This window comes from Colias croceus, chromosome 13 (genome assembly GCF_905220415.1).
Source record: "Colias croceus chromosome 13, ilColCroc2.1".
NCBI classification, from domain to species: domain Eukaryota; kingdom Metazoa; phylum Arthropoda; class Insecta; order Lepidoptera; family Pieridae; genus Colias; species Colias croceus.
Window position 1 is genome coordinate 10,988,627 of NC_059549.1, and position 16,548 is coordinate 11,005,174.

The 16,548-nt window shown below is 38.1% G+C and overlaps 2 protein-coding genes across 2 annotated transcripts; one reads left to right on the plus strand and one right to left on the minus strand.

The window, feature by feature from the left end:
• Positions 1-21: 21 nt before the first annotated feature.
• Positions 22-8,043, minus strand: LOC123697074. The gene is made up of 10 exons (XM_045643490.1): positions 7,913-8,043; positions 7,613-7,733; positions 6,681-6,877; positions 3,858-4,140; positions 3,273-3,534; positions 2,821-2,961; positions 2,500-2,541; positions 1,901-2,097; positions 484-729; positions 22-232 (listed from the first exon to the last, which is right to left on the minus strand). The coding sequence occupies exons 1-10, from the start codon at positions 7,993-7,995 to the stop codon at positions 110-112; spliced, it is 1,695 nt and encodes a 564-aa protein (XP_045499446.1). The 5' UTR covers positions 7,996-8,043; the 3' UTR covers positions 22-109.
• Positions 8,044-8,565: 522 nt separating this feature from the next.
• On the plus strand, positions 8,566-14,880 carry LOC123697075 (tetraspanin-11-like). Its single transcript, XM_045643491.1, has 6 exons — positions 8,566-8,652; positions 9,012-9,156; positions 9,769-9,977; positions 11,693-11,884; positions 12,110-13,822; positions 14,049-14,880. Exons 1-5 carry the CDS (start codon positions 8,587-8,589, stop codon positions 12,341-12,343), a joined length of 846 nt encoding a protein of 281 aa, XP_045499447.1. The 5' UTR covers positions 8,566-8,586; the 3' UTR covers positions 12,344-13,822; positions 14,049-14,880.
• The last annotated feature ends 1,668 nt before the right edge of the window (positions 14,881-16,548 follow it).

Genomic DNA, 16,548 nt, shown 5'->3' on the forward strand with positions numbered 1-16,548 from the left:
CAATTCTACCCCCAAGGGGATAAAAATTTGTATCATGTTTCTTTATCTTTTCCACGCAGGCGAAGCTGCGGGCAACAGCTAGTATTCACATATAAATTATAGTAGAGTCTCAGCTGAACTCCGCAATGGCGGCGGGCCGCAGTAGCGACTCGTCGTCCGACAGCAGCCGCATGTGGAACGAGTTTATAGTTAGCGGTTCCCCTTGGATTATCTCTATGTTACCGCTGTTCGCCTGCAAATGAGGAATTACAAGTTAGCGGTTAATAGTTGTTTAAAATTTTGGGTAATTAAATGATTTTAGAATTATTATGGTGAATTCAATACATATAAATAATGAAATTAAGCCAGTTCTACACACATATAGTTTCATTTATTAATGTGATTATCGTTTTATGCTGCTGCTTTAAATATTAAATTGTAATGCTATTTTTAATCAATCTATGCAAAATGGGACTGTGCGTGTAATATCAAAGGATATGTTACCAGAAACAGCGCAGCGAGCGTGAGATGCGCGGGATGCGTTCCGTGCTGTTCGTTCTCCGCACGCAGCAGCTCATCGACATGGTTGGCGCGGGGCTGCGGCGTGGAGGGCGAGGGCGAAGGCGCGGCGGGGCGAAGGCGCCGGAGCAGGCGCGCGGCGGTCAGCTGCACGTCGGGCGCTGCTTCACTGCTGCGCGCTAATACGCTCTCCCGCCATAGGTACCACTCGGGGTTCTCGTTCAGCGAACTCTGCAAGTTTCATATCAATGTGACTACATAATATATTATGGTTCTTTTAATCATTAAGGAGCAAGTTTACTACCTAGTTTTACTCCCCGTGAAGATTACAATAACAACAAGTAAATTAAATTAAAATTATAATAATCATTGGCCTATTTTTATATATATCTTTCGTTTGAAATTTGTTATAGTGTATAGTTTTGTACATATACACTATTACAAAGTTTGGTTTGTTTTGTACATAATGACAATATTATATTATTTAGCAAATTCACTTTTAAGTTACTTAGCTGTCCCTGTACTATACTTCTAGGTCAATCACTTTCATTATATAAATATTATGAGCGTCGCCTAGCGTATACGTGTACTACATATTAAGCTTTTAAACTACAAAAGCTGTTAGGCCAGTTGGATTTTCTACTATGTATACTAGCTGTTCCGCGCGGTTTCACCCGCATTGCTCCGCTCCTGTTGGTCTTAGCGTGATGATATACCTAGCCTAAAGCCTTCTTCGATAAATGGGCTATCCAACAACGAAATAATTTTTAAATCGGATCAGTAGTTCCCGAGATTGGCGCGTTCAAACAAACAAACAAACTCTTCAATTTTATAATATTAGTATAGATTGTTCGTTAGGTCAGTCGCTCGCACTCACAATATTGTGGTCGACCGGCGCTTGCGCTGGCGGGGCGGGCGGGCAGGGCGCGTGCTCAACAACTCATTAGGTCAGTAAAGGTCTCAGCACACATATGGGATCGGAAAGGGATCGTAACCGTAACGCCTTTCGCCTCGCTGTCAACCAGGCGTCAACCTACCGTATGCACGTGACGAAAGCGTATCAGCAGCGCCTGTACGTCAACTCGGCTACGGCTAGGCGACACCGGCGTTACGCCTAAAAACGGTAAGTACGGCAAGTCGTAGCAGGCCGACACGTAAGCGCGTGGACGGAGAGACGTAAGCGCGGGGACGGAGAGACGTAAGCGCGGGGACGATGAGCCGTTAGCGCTGGAATTGCAAGTTCGGAGCCTGTTCCGAGGGGAGGCGATTACGTTACTATTCCGATTAGTGTGCGTTGCAGTAGGGAGTTTAATACAAACCATTCTGAACGGCTCGAGGCGATACGTTTACGATCCCTTTCCGATCCCATATGTGTGCTGAGACCCTTAGGTACTACACTCACAATATTGTGCGCGTCCACTGGCGCGTCGACCGGCACACCGACCGGCGCGGGCGCTGGCGGGGCGGGCGGCGAGGGCGCGTGCTCGTCGCTGTAGGAGCTGAGCTCGAAGAAGCCGTCGTCGTCGCTGTCGTCGGGGCGCAGTCGCCGCAGCTCGGCCGCCGTCGCGCCGCGCACCGCCGCCGCCCACCCCACGAAACCTGCACGACGATAACACATAATACATTTAACTAACTAATTCATTTGACGAACATGATTTATTTATTAAGCTATTGCATAGCTTCTATAGCGGACCTTGAGCGCAGGGACCGAATCGAGAAATTCCGTAACGAAAAAACCTCACGCTCCCCACTCCGTCGGGCGGAGGTGTGGCTTGAAGGCATAGCATGCAATAGCTTTACTGCGGCAGTCCCCGAGTGCCAGTGTCGTTTTTGTTAATTAAAAACCATATTATGTTTGTACACAAACGACTTTGTTTATACTTTACAATTTGCTTATAGTTGTCACATAAATAACTCATCGTCTGTGTTTCTAAAACCAACAAAAAATATTATAAAGATAGAAGGGAGACTGTTGTGTAAAATTAATAAATTATAACTCACCTCCAACGTCAGATCCATTGGAGATATCGAATCCTTTGAATTCTGAAACAATAACATGTATTTATAATAAGCATGGAAAAATAATTAACTATAGAAATATTCAAAAGCAGAATTTACATTTGGCTGAACTGGCATTTGAGTCTCAAGATGGTTAAAATAGAACAGTCTTTTAGCTTTCGATAATTTAAAAAACGGTTGGACTACCTATCTAAAACTGAATGACAAAGTTGCATTACAAAGGTACCAGTGTGTGCATATGTTGTACGAATGTTTGTGCGTACATTTACGTGTACATTTGCACATGTAAGTGCGTGTGCGTACCTGCGTGGTCCCCGTGCGTGCGCGCGCGCAGTCGTGCGGCGAGCACGGCCCCGCTGCGGCGCTCCACCACGCGCCGGACCCAGCGCTGCGGCACGCTGAACTCGCTGAACGTGTCGCAGCTGCTCAGCTTTATCAGCACCTCTGCAAACGTACCATATGACTCGTTTAAACACCCGTCCATGTGACATTTAAATATTTTTTATATTTACGAATAAACTATTTTCCTTTCTAGCGAAATCTATATTTATAGTAGCTAGCAATTAATTTATTTATGAAAATTGACAAACATAATGAATATGTACGAATGTAACGAAACATCAAATGGTTGTTGTTGTTGTCTACTAGTAATCATTCTAATACAATTTATTATTCAGAGGCACATACAACAATTTCAATACATATCTATAAATTAAAACAACATAGATTTAATTATGATTAGTCGTATCAGCTACCTTCGCACACGAGCAGCTTGGCGGCGCCGCAGAGGTCGGGCAGCGCGTCACAGCGGCGCTTCCGCTCGCGCTTGGCGGGCGGCAGCGGCGTGGAGCAGTTGAAGGGGGAGGGCGGCAGGAGGGGCGAGGGGGGCGGCGGGGTGGCGGCCAGCTGCGGCAGCGTGAGGGGGGGCACCGCGGGGGGCGGGGAGCGGAGCTGCTCCAGCAGCTGCGGCCCGCCGCGGTACTCCGTGGACTCCAGCTCCTCGACTAGAAAACCACCCTGTGGCATAGTTTGTTGTGATTATTGGTGATAAATTATACTATTTTATGTTAAATTTTAGTTCAATGGGTCGACAATGTTTAATCGTGGCACACACGCTAATACACAATATATACAATTTATTGTGGCTGCATTATGCATACTTATTTCATTTCATTGACTTTTTTTTCTAACAGAACAAGTTTTATACTGACAGAAAGTTTAGCTTTTCATTTTGCTGTGATTTTAGCCCATTCACAGTGACAAAATTATTATGTATCTAATACCAAGCTTTAAAGCTACTTCGATTTAATTCAATTTTTATCACGCAATAAATTCATTACCTGTAGTCTCCAGCCCACATGGAAGTCAGCAAGCACTCCAATGGGTTCTCCCGCGGCATCTTGCAGCTGCACGTCGGCATCAGTGAGCTGACGCGGCTCCAGTTCTATGTACATGCGCGGCAGCGTGGGCGGGGGGCGAAGCCCCGCGCAGTCCCGTCGGGCGCTAGAACTGGGCTCCAGTGCTATCGGCTCGAACTCCTCGGGCCCCGCTTGGCCTCTCGTCCTGCGTCTGTTCGCTGACGATGATGGCACTTGTTCTGCATCTTCGTGCACTGTTTCCTCTCTGAAAAATAGAACATTTTATTGAATTTAGACACAATACAAACTCGCAAAATTGTCAAAATTTGCTCTATAAGGTTTATGAATACTAGATTTGTAGCTTCAAGACTGTAGAAAGAATAGAAAATATATAATAGAAGTTTATAATTAGTATACAACCACAAACATGATAGTTGTCATATGAAAATTGTGGATAGAAATTGGGAGTTTTAAAGGATATAATTAAAATTAAATTTTCCTATGCAGTTTGTCACAAATTTTTCATCAACAGAAAACAATATGTTAAAGATTACTTAATCTCATACTGTTCACCAATTTTTCTAATGGTACAATTATTATGTCACCATAAAATTATAAACATCATTAGGTTACAATATCTAGGATACAAGATTCACACCATATTATAATCTGGTAAAAAATTGGGATCCATAAAAAAATCCATCTATTTGGAATTTAGCACATTTTTTTGGGTTTCGATATGATTTAGATTACGTTCAGTTTGTTTAAAAACCACACAGAAATAGGACCGTCGACGCGCAACCTGCACCTGATGGACGTTTTGGAAAAGTAAATTATCCGTATAATACATAACTGCGATATATTCGTATTGTATTTTAACGAAATATAATGCGAGCTAATGGATATGTTTATGGATCACAATTTTTATTGTCGCGAGTTAGGGTACAATCTAACAGCTTGTACAATCTTACGGCGACACACGCTATTACTAACTTTTGTTAATGTCTGATGACTTTAGGGCAGTTATTACAAACAATTAAAATGTTCCATCTAAAAGGGTGTTCTGCTTGTTGCTTGTCGTCAGTAATTGAGCCAACTCTGACATCCAGGTTGCACTATTTAACAACATAGACTTTCAAATTAATACTGATTACATATAACATTCTCAGCACAACTCAATCAAACATCTATTCAATATTAGGATCTTAATTTATCATAATTTCAAGTTTCAAACTTACAATTTTGATAGGTATACAGGATACCTGCATAAACTGCATAATATATGGGTTGAAAGAGTACATTGAGATTGCAGTTACTGTACAAATTGGTGAAAGTGAAATAGTTGTTTTACAATAAGTTTATCCTAAAACTAGCTTATTGCCCGCGGCTTCGTCTGCTTTGTCTAATCTAAAACCTAATAAATTATACACTAAAACCTTCCTCTTGAATCACTCTATCTATAAAAAAAACCTCATCAAAATCCGTTGCGTAGTTTTAAAGATTTAAGCATACAAAGGGACATAGGGACAGAGAAAGCGACTTTGTTTTATACTATGTAGTGATACTGCAATAAAAAAAGAACATATCTATACAATATACATACCTAGTTTTGGAATGGAAGTCTTACAATTTTAAAAATAAATCAAATATTTGACTTAATAAATTTGATTTGTTTTAATAACAGCACCCAGACACATAGATAGGCATAGTATGTACATGTATGTTGTAAACCTATGTTTTTTTAGTTGTTGAAAATGGGCTATATAAATATACTCAGCTTACGGTATGTGCTAACAAAAGAATACATCGAGCTTCATATCTTCTTGTACTATCAAAATTGTTATTTAAAATAGGGTTATCTTCACAAAGACATGAGATCATTTCGTACTTGCTACTCACTGAAAATTTTTGTAAAATTAAATATATGTATTTCTACAAAAATTTATATGTTGAACATTAATTATTATCAATAGTGAAATAAAATAATTTTAATTTGCAACATTAAATAGAATAAGAAATATAATAGATTTCCAAAAATACAAATCCATACTAATATTATAAATGCGAAAGTAACTCTGTCTGTCTGTCTGTTACTCAATCACGCCTAAACTACTGAACCAATTTTCATGAAATTTGGTATGGAGATATTTTGATACCCGAGAAAGGACATAGGCTACTTTTTATCCACAAAATGACACAATCCCGGTAATCCCACAGGAACGGGAACTATGCGGGTTTTTCTTTGACTGCGCGGGCGAAGCCGCGGGCGGAGGCCTAGTTATTTATAATTTGTAAAATGCAAGATGCATATTTGGTAATTCAAAATAATAATACATAGTTCGCAAAATTTGCAATACAAATGAGGAGGCATATTATAAAATTTGATAAGCGTGGCCGTCTCACAGAGAATAATTAACACTTGTATTTATTTTACAAAATAAGATAGATAATAGCGCACTACTCGGCTCAAGGTCAGCACATTCACTCAATTGTTAATGAGTTTTGGCAATGTAAGCTTGGAAATCATTTCCCCTTTATGCTCTTATCTTGTAATACTAACCACAAGAAAACTTAATGTAATTTATAAGGTGATATACTTAGTTTATAAATTCAGAGTGCATTTAATAGAAAATTATTATTTAATTTATCATCCAAATGCATGATATTGCTTGCTTTGATTAGATAATAAATTATATCAATAAAAAATTTACATTTTACATAATTGAAATATTTTAGATTATAATAATCCTTACACATCTGAGTAATATAAGCTTAATTAAAACTAGTAATGCAATAAGTACTCACGCTATGCTATTATTTAATGAGTCACTGACACTGAGCACATGCTGATAAAGGAAGTCAACTTTCCGACTGTAAATGTTAGCGGACTGTTGCAGCAACAGAGCTATCTCTGCAAAGTTGGGCTCTGTGGGGCTCGGGTCACTCTCCTCGCTCTGCTCCAGGGCATGCAGCCCCGCCTCCGTCAGGTATTCCTCCAACAACTACAACAAATATACTATATAATACTAGAACATATTCTATACTAATATTATAAAGAAGAAAGGATTGTATGTATGTATGTATGTATGTATGGTTTTCACACATAAACTACTGAACCGATTACAATGAAATTTAGCACACATATAGAGGGTAACTTGGATTAACACATAGGATAGGTTTCATCCCGGAAATCCCACAGGAATGGGAACTATGCGGGTTTTCCTTTGAAAACGTGGGCGAAGCCACAGGCGGAAATCTAGTAATATTTATATATCAATCTGGAAGGAACATGTATGAAAACAAATAAATTGTGAATTAAATGTGTATAAATATAGTTATATTATATATGTACCTATATGGAATTGGTTAACAATCACTTCAATGTTTTTGTAACTATTTTGCATATAAGCAATTTCAATAAAATTCGGTTATTGCATGCATCTTATTACCTCAAGGTCATCTTTCTAAACAAGGCAGCCATATAAGTTTTGTTTAGTTTTTTGTTAATATTAGAAAATTGATACCAAATCTAACAACATAATTGTGTTCATAGGGCTATAAATTCAAAAATAGATTTTTTTTTTAAATGAACCCTGAGTGGCTTTCTTAAAAATTCGTTCACACTGTTATGAACTATTTACATTAAAAAAATTATAGCTATTTTGATTCAAAATTTGCATGTATGGAAATCGGGGCTCGCTGATGTCTGGAACAGGGACGCGAGCATCGGGACTTACCGCGCTGAGGTCCGTGTCGAAGTTTCGGCGGACGTCGCTGATGGGCTTCATCAACTCCGCCACTATTTCTTCTAGTCTTTGGGAATTCATGCTCCAACGTGTGTCTCTCCTCGATATTTTCCTGTAAACAACACACTTCCATTGATAACATTACTCGGTAGCGTCGCGGACATAACACAATGTTATTGCTAGTGGCGCGAAACTTTCTGTCAAGAGACCCCAATTTTAATTTTCAAACTGTGTAACACAAACTTTCACTATAAACAACGTAAATTTACTTTTGTAACGGTTGTAACTTACATTAACCTATCTTCGGTATCATCCTCCATTTTACAAACATAGAATTGAACGATTAGGAAGAACGTAACATAAACGGTGGCCATTTATTTATGTTTTCAAGAGGACTTTCCATGTTCGCTGTCAAAACTTTGTTCGTGACTCGTGTTCGCCTGAGGTGTTCGCGCTCTCGGTAGTATTGATTATCTATGCATCGAATTCTGCTTCGCTTAAAATTGTTTATGTCACTCATCTCTAGATTTATGGTTTACATATTATTCTGAAGATTTTCTTTTAAAATATTAAACATTTTATAATAAATTACTATTACTTACAAATTATATAAATGTTAAAATTCAATTCAATATTCAGTTTAACATTTTCCATTCCATAATCCATGGTATTATATTTTATCTTTGGCAGAGACAGAATAGTTAACAGATACAAAAACAGTTTCCAGCTTTCAGCTTTGAGTTTTGATTTGACCTAAATTAAAATATGCAAAGGAAATGGCAATGGGAGTTAACAAAATAAATAAAAAGTAATTTACGCTACAATTTTGCATAGTTGGAGCAAGTTTCCACGTCTTGTCTGGAGGTTAGCTTTGCTATAAAAATCGAAAAGAATACGAAATACATAAGCTGTAGCCTGTAAGCTTCCCGTGCCAACTGCCAAGGTATCGTTTAGGTACATAAAACATGGGCATGTCTAAGTGTTATTCCTTGATGAAATGTTTGTTAATACTCTTCAATGTGATATTTTTGGTAAGTCGCTCGATATATTTACCTTGTTTATTTCATGAAATGTATGATTTTACAATATAAGAAAGGTAATGGCTTATTTTTACATGTATATATTTTATACTGTCAACAATGTAAACATTGTCTATGTACCTACAGTTAAAATGTGAATATATAGTCCAGAATAAACCAGAATAGTTAAAATAAAAATATAATTATATTATTAAAAAGGTAGGAAAAAATTAACATATTTCATAAATATATTAATTTTACAAAATTTAACTTCTAGCCATTTATTTAAGTTAGGTTCAATATAGTTTTCTTTTCAGTAATTAATGAAGTTGGTAATTTAAGTTCTTAGTAAATATTTGCAAAAATTCCAGTGTGTGGGTGTAGGCACATGTGCATTCGCCGGGTGGGCTCTATGGGACGGTCGCGCGACTGAGACAGGTTCAGGGAAGGCCGGCCTTGGAGCCCTGGCCATTTGGGGCTTGACTCTCACCCTTGGAGCCATCACAGCACTTGCAGGTATGAAATGCATTATAATTTAATTTATTAGGTTTTCTAATTCAACTTTTATTTTTATGTCTAGATAACAATTTTCGCAATTTATAAAAAATACAGAAAAATTAAGAAGAAAGTATGTTGAGCCAGTAACTTTTACTCTACCATAGCCAGGGTTCTTATATATTTTTAAGTTTCAACCAATACCATTGGTATTATAAGCGATAATATAATAATACAAAAAATGACAAAATAATTGACTTAAAATTGAAAGCTTTCTTGAATTTGATATAATTTGTTTTTATGGCATTCACACGCTTTATAAATATAAATTTTGTAAGATAAGAAAATTCTATTATGAGGCGGGATTCGAACCCGCGTCTTCTGTCAATCAAGGGCGACGCCTTGACCAACTGGGCCAACTGTGATGCCGCCAAAGCAATTGAATTTATTGTAATCCATCAGTTTTATGTGTCCAAGTTGTAATTGTTGAAATGTTTATTTTACAATTTTATGAAGTTAAAAAGGAAATATTTTTATCGAGGATCATGTGTTGCGAGCCAAATGTTGCCTTGTGAATGCGGCTTAAAACAATTAGCTGTCGTTCAACAAAAGTTTGTCGGTGGGGGTGTGCAGGCGCGGTGCGCGGGTCGGCGTCGCTGCTGGCGGCGGCGTTCGCGCTGCTGGCGCTGAGCGCGGTGGCGGAGGGCGCGGCGGCGTGGTGGGGCGCGGCGCACCTGCCCGCGCTGCGCCGCGCGCTCGCCGACCGCCTCGCGCACACCGTGCGCCACGACTACGGCCGCCTGCCCGCCAGCACGCACCTCGTCGACGCGCTGCAGGCCGGGGTGAGCAGGCTGTACAGTGTACATCTCATTGGAACTAATACAGATAAATTCAATCATTTTAAACTTGTCTTGTCGTTATCGCCATTAACCTGTCGACAGAGGCTCACAGGCAATAAATACATTAAATATTTGGTCATTTGTACAATTAGTGTCTGCAGGGATGTAAAGTAGTAACATTGACACTTTCACACACGACACTTTCACACACGACACTTTACATCCGACACTTTACACCCGACACTTCACGCATGACACTTTACACGTGGTGATTTTTGTTTGTGCGCTTTAACTCAAAAACCACTTGACTGATTAAATATTTTTTTCCTTTAAGTTCTCTATAAATTACGTGTCAAAATAGCCGTTTTTAATTGTTGTTCTGGAATAGTCATGCAGTAGGCATCTTTTATATAACTAGCTTTCCGACAGCGGCTTTGCCCGCGTAGTCAAATAAAAATCGTGGGATTTACGGGATATGTCCTATGCCCTTCCTAAGGGCTTAAGTTATCTCTGAACCAAATTAGCAGTACTTTTTTAGATTAGCCCGGACATACTGACAAACTGACAAAAATTGTAAAAACTATGTTTTTGGCTTCGATCTTCGATCTTCGAAGATCACGTCCCAAGTATTCTTTTAAAAAAATATACAGTGTACAGTTTTGTCTTTCCAACGATTTTATTATAGTTATGTATGATGTAGATGATATGATAAACATTTATTACTAGAAAGCTTCCGCTTCTAAATCTCATTACATCATTCAATATTGTAGCAATGTTAATCTGCCCACAAATAAAGTCGATCTCTAAAACAGACACTATTCGATCTACATAGGTAGTACAGAAAACAGTGGACTGTAGTTGCAGTCTATTGTGTTGGTTCTAGTTTCGTAACCGATGGCCGCGCCCGCTAGGCGCTATGGCGTGTTTGCCACAAATTTAACTGTTAGCTGATGTTTATCGTCATTCCATTTTTAGCTTTTATAGCTTATTTCTGCTGCAACTCGTCAGGAAGTTGTGTTTATGTGTCGTGCTTTCACCTCTCTCTAACAATAATAGCATGAGATAAACATTCCCTTTGTTCTTAACCGTGCCGTAAGTGTAGTTCATTTTGATGATAGTCTAGTTAAGAAGTTTTATAAATAGTCATTTTTAATATTTTTAAATACTTACTCTTACATTGTACAATTAAGATAAATTTAGATTCATAGTTAAATGATGGATATAAACTTAATTTATTATAACATTTTGAATTGGTTTTAGACCACAGGTTATTGTGGTAGGTACGGTTTTTTTATAAAGTACTAGCGGTCCGCCCCGGCTTCGCCCGCGGTACATGTTTACGTTTTCTCTACATAAGAACCATCCTCGTACTTCAAGGAATATAATAAAAAAAGAATTATCGAAATCGGTTCAGCCGTTCTCGAGTTATGGAATTACAACGAAAAGTGGCATTGATTTTTATATATTAGATAAGAAAATGTGAATATACGTTTTTCATTAAGAGAGACAATGAAATGAAATTAATGAATGAAATTAAATATACTTTTTTCACTCCATAAAAACAGTTAAAATAACATAAAATAGGTACATTGCTACTAATTCTTGATAGTTAATTTTGTAGCGAAAGCAATGTTCTGTTTTATATCATTTCTACATGTGACCAATTCAATTTACATAATTATTAATATTTATTTCTATGTATTTTCCAACAATTCCAGTTGGAATGTTGCGGGTCGAGCAGTGCTCGCGACTGGCAGCACTCGGCGTGGGGCGCGGCCGAGGCGCTGGCCGCGGGGGAGGGGGGCGCGGGGGAGGGGGGCCCGGGGGAGGGGGGCCCGGGGGACGATACGTTGGATCTCAGTGTGGCCGCTGAACCCACGTACTACTATGTGCCCGAGTCTTGTTGTGTGGTGAGTTGGTATTGCTGGCGTAATAATTATTGCTTGGTGAACATTTTGACTCGAAAATTAAGTTTCTTGTTTGATGCACATTTTTTTTTTTTGATTTTGTAACATTATGTGCTAGTTGTGGTTGTAATAAAAGTTGTTGTTCAAAATGCTCTCTATTAAGCTACGTTTACGGAAGTACAATGTAAGTTATATTATCCAAGTGAAAGCATGAATGTGCGGTTGCAGAGCCCCGAGGACGCGGCGGCGTGCGGGTCGGCGCGGCGCGTGGCGGCGGCGTCGGGCGGCGCGGCGCGGCTGCACGCGGCGGGGTGCGCGGGGCGCGCGGCCGCCGCGCTGGCCCGTGCCGCGCGCGCGCCGCTGGCCGCCGCCGCCGCGCTGCTGGCCGCGCACGCGCTGGCGCTGCTGCTGGCGCTCGCGCTGTGCCTGCGCGCGCACCCGCCGCCCGGCTACAAGGCCTAACCGCGCCGCGCGGCTAGTGACCGCACGCACACCGCTCGCCCAGCCCACACATACACGCGCAGAGAGTACAACGTCTAGTGACCGCACGCACACCGCTCGCCCAGCCCACACATACACGCGCAGAGAGTACAACATATAGGGCGTGCGTACTCGTCACACCCACGCATACATAGGGCATACGACACATAGTGCGTGTCTACACTCACACGTGCATATTGCGCACGCGCACGACACGTCGTACCTACTCATACATACACGCAATACAAATACACCCGCGCATGAGTAGCGCTCGTACATACAGAAGGTTCACACGCGTTATACAAACAGCCCGCGTATATTCGCAACGTCGATCACACATATGCATTCTACCAAAAACATCACACCGTGCGCCCCTCACACACTACAATCGCAACACATACACATACACTGTACACACAAATCACAATACACAGGCCTGACATGAAACTTTGTACATTCTTCATGTTATACTTATTTTCATCAACATTTATTACAACAATGTTCAAAAATAATATTTAATTATTGATACAATATTGGATACAATTGAAGATAAAATTTGTCTGATTTACCACGGTGTGTTCTATGTGAATCTAAAAAATAAGTGATATTTTTCATTACCCTTATTATACAAATAATAAATTTGTGTGAATCCAATACTCGAATAAGATCAAATATTATATAAGAATTTATGACAAAAAACCAGGGTCTATCGATATCTCTCGTAAGTAAAAACAATTTCCTTGCATAATATTGTGCATCTCTAATTTAAAAATATAACATGTTTTTTTATATTTTGAACGTAAAGACATCACAATTAATAAGACCATTTTTATGTAAAAGAAAATGCCTTAAATATAACCTGGGTTATATAAATACACAAAAAAATTATCTGGCGCAGTATTATACGACCCACCGAACATTCTTTGTTAAGTTATTGGTGTATAGTTCAGATAACTGAAGCTCTACTTAATATTCCCTTTTCATTCTATTGCCAAAATATAAAAAGTTAAAACGACAAATTTAAAAAAAATTGGTAAGAATCAACCTACTTTATAGAAGAAAGTCGAGAAAATAAAATTGAAGAAGGTAGAGCTTCAGTTAATAGAACTGTAAGGAGCCAAAGTTACAGTCAACTTACTGACTTGTGTTGACACTCTTGTAAGGCGAGGGTACACTGGGATAGATTCTTCATACCATGTAGAACAGACTTAAAATAAAATAAAAAAAACACTTTATGTAATAAATTACTATAAGTGAAATTGTTTAAAAAAAATGCGGTCGAAACACCAAAGTTTTAGCCAAAAAATCGTGAGGACTGGTGATTACATGAAAAAAATTAAAAACGCTATGGATGATTTCAAGATGGAAACTTAAAAAAATCATAAATATTATAATATAAGCTACAATTCACTGCCCTGAAAGTGCCCTTCTTAATAATAATTAACTAACCTACGAGTTAAGGTACAAGTCCGAGACGGGCCGCAGACCGCAAACTGCAACAGCAAACTGCAAGCGACACCACTTGTTTCTATGAACATCTATGAATCGCTGCGCGCCGCGTCTGCAGGCAGCAGTGTCGCCGCGCTTGGAATCAATTTCATAGATGTTCATAGAAACAAGTGCTGTCGCTTGCAGTTTGCGGTTGCAGTTTGCGGTCTGCGGCCCGTCTCGGACTTGTACCTTTAAGTCTAACCCGGTGTCCGCACTCCGCGCCCTCTAAGTGTCGAGTTACAATAAAAATACATTTATTTTTGTTCCTATTTTTATATTATTTATACAATATATTTATTTACACTAAGACTAGAAACGTAAACACGATGTTGCTATTATTATTATTATATTTTTTCCACAATTCACCCACCTTACAAAAACTGAACTGTTGTCAACTTGAATAAATACGATCAGTAAAATGAATAGTAATCTAGATAGTTACAATAAGAGTGTAAAATCATTCGAGTTTTATCAAAATGTTCATATTCTACATTCTACAAATAATATATTTATATTAGTGTAAGTGGAATTAATCGTTAGCTATAAGTGGATAACCAAAACGTGTGTTAGGTGTAAGTTGACATTTTATTATTGCGTATGTACTTATAGTTATATTTTATTTATTGCCAAGTCGTTCGAACTATTTACATATAATGGTTAAATTGAATTATATTGAAGAAAAAATTGTCTTCACGATTTGGATACAAGTAAATAGTTTGAATAGACTTTTTCAATATATTGGTAATGAATACCTGATCTGAAACGAAGACTGTTCCGAATACTCCGCAACTGCCGCTGCAGCAAGACTGATTTATTAACCTTATCCGCGCGATACACAGAGTGCCTTATTTCGTCCTCATCATTATGACCATCATACTCATCATCATCATCATCATCATATTAATAATCAGAATCGTAATCATCATAATCATAATCCCGTGCTCTCACTGTAAGAATACAGCTTCCCTATAAGATAAAAGTTGAAAATCTAAATCATGAAATTGGGAGGGCGTTGATTGATGACATTATCCTTAGACGAATATTTGCACGCAACTGAGTAAACCGATTTATAAGACCACCTTTACAAGATTTTTTTAATTACAATAACAAATATTCCACGTATATTGTTATTATCCTTGTTTAGAGGTAGGTACGTTAAATTCAAGTTCATTATTCCACCATGACTTGCATAATTAGACGCACTCTGTGTTGACGCGTTACCTAAGTACAAATTGTTACTGATATTTTTTTTACATTATAATAAGTTGTTGTTGGTTTATAATTTAACTTATGTTTAGTTGGACTGATTTATTAATATCTGTATTACGCATTATATCGCGCCGGCCGCATTTTGTATTTTGTGTGAATCATTTTTATCAAAATCATTAGTCATGCTGTCTGCTGATTATTTCATTGCTTTTGGATGGGATTTACAATATTAACTGTTTACGCAAAAAAAAGTTGTTTATTTTATTTGTGTAGTTTATGTAGTTCAAAACTGATATTTTTTTAAATAATATGACATAGGAAAACCTTACCTTACCTTACCTGAATAATAAAGTAAATAATAATGAAGTAGTCTCATCGGCCGGCGTCCGAGAGTAGCTGTAGTTTCGAGTGCTAGTAACCCGATGTAGATGTAATGCTGACTTTTCATTAAAGAAAATAATGTCGGACAAGTAGTTATATTTGGTAAATAATTTATTGTTCTCTTCATAAATAGTCGTGTTTTCTTTGATGAAGATTCAGCTGAACGCGTCGCGATTTTCGTATATTTCTAATGTAAACAAACAAAATTCTAAATATGGTTGTTTGTAAAATCTAATGTAAGAAGTATAATAAGCCAATGTTCATTTACATCTGAACAATAGGAACAAGTTATTAAGTACTCATTTAATTCTTGTAAGAATGAGATAGTATAATTAATTATTTATAATAATAATATAGACAGCACAAATCGCGGCGCGTGCCAGCAGTGCCATGTAGCGTGTAAAGTGTTCTACCACGAAGTTATTATTGTATCAACACAAATAAATGTCTTTAAATAATACAACAGCCTTTTATTGGAATGTGAAAAGTTTGTCCTATTCCTCCTTATTTTATAGTGTAGTTGTAGAGCAACACCTACTTTGAAATTAGTACCTACGGATTTATTAATAATCTCGATCTGCAACAACACAGAAAAGAGCTAAACATAATATGTTGCTCATGTATTAAAACGATGAAATCAACGTAATAAATAATAATATTAATATGTAATCGCGTAATAATGGTGGAAAATAATTTTGGAATGAAAGTTATTTGGCGACACAGCGAACGCGAGCCACCTCGCGAAGCATTTTCCAAGGAAAGCGGCGGCGCACGTAACGCACGCGCTCATAAAACAGCCTCTCGCGAAAATGTTCCGGACTTATCTGAAAAATAGATCTACATGATGACTTCCGTCTAAATCTTATTAATTCTAATTATATATTGAAAATGGATTAATAAACACAAAATTCCTTATTACACGACAGTATCAATGTTTGACAGTCATTAACCTTTACTTAATTCCAATTAAAATGCAAATGTTGTGCAACACCGTACCTCATCCAATTTCTTACCTTGTTCAGATGAATAGGTAATTGATTCTAAAACTTAATCACACAACGAACGATCAGGATCAGGAAATCTTAACGATTAAAAAAATGTTGAAA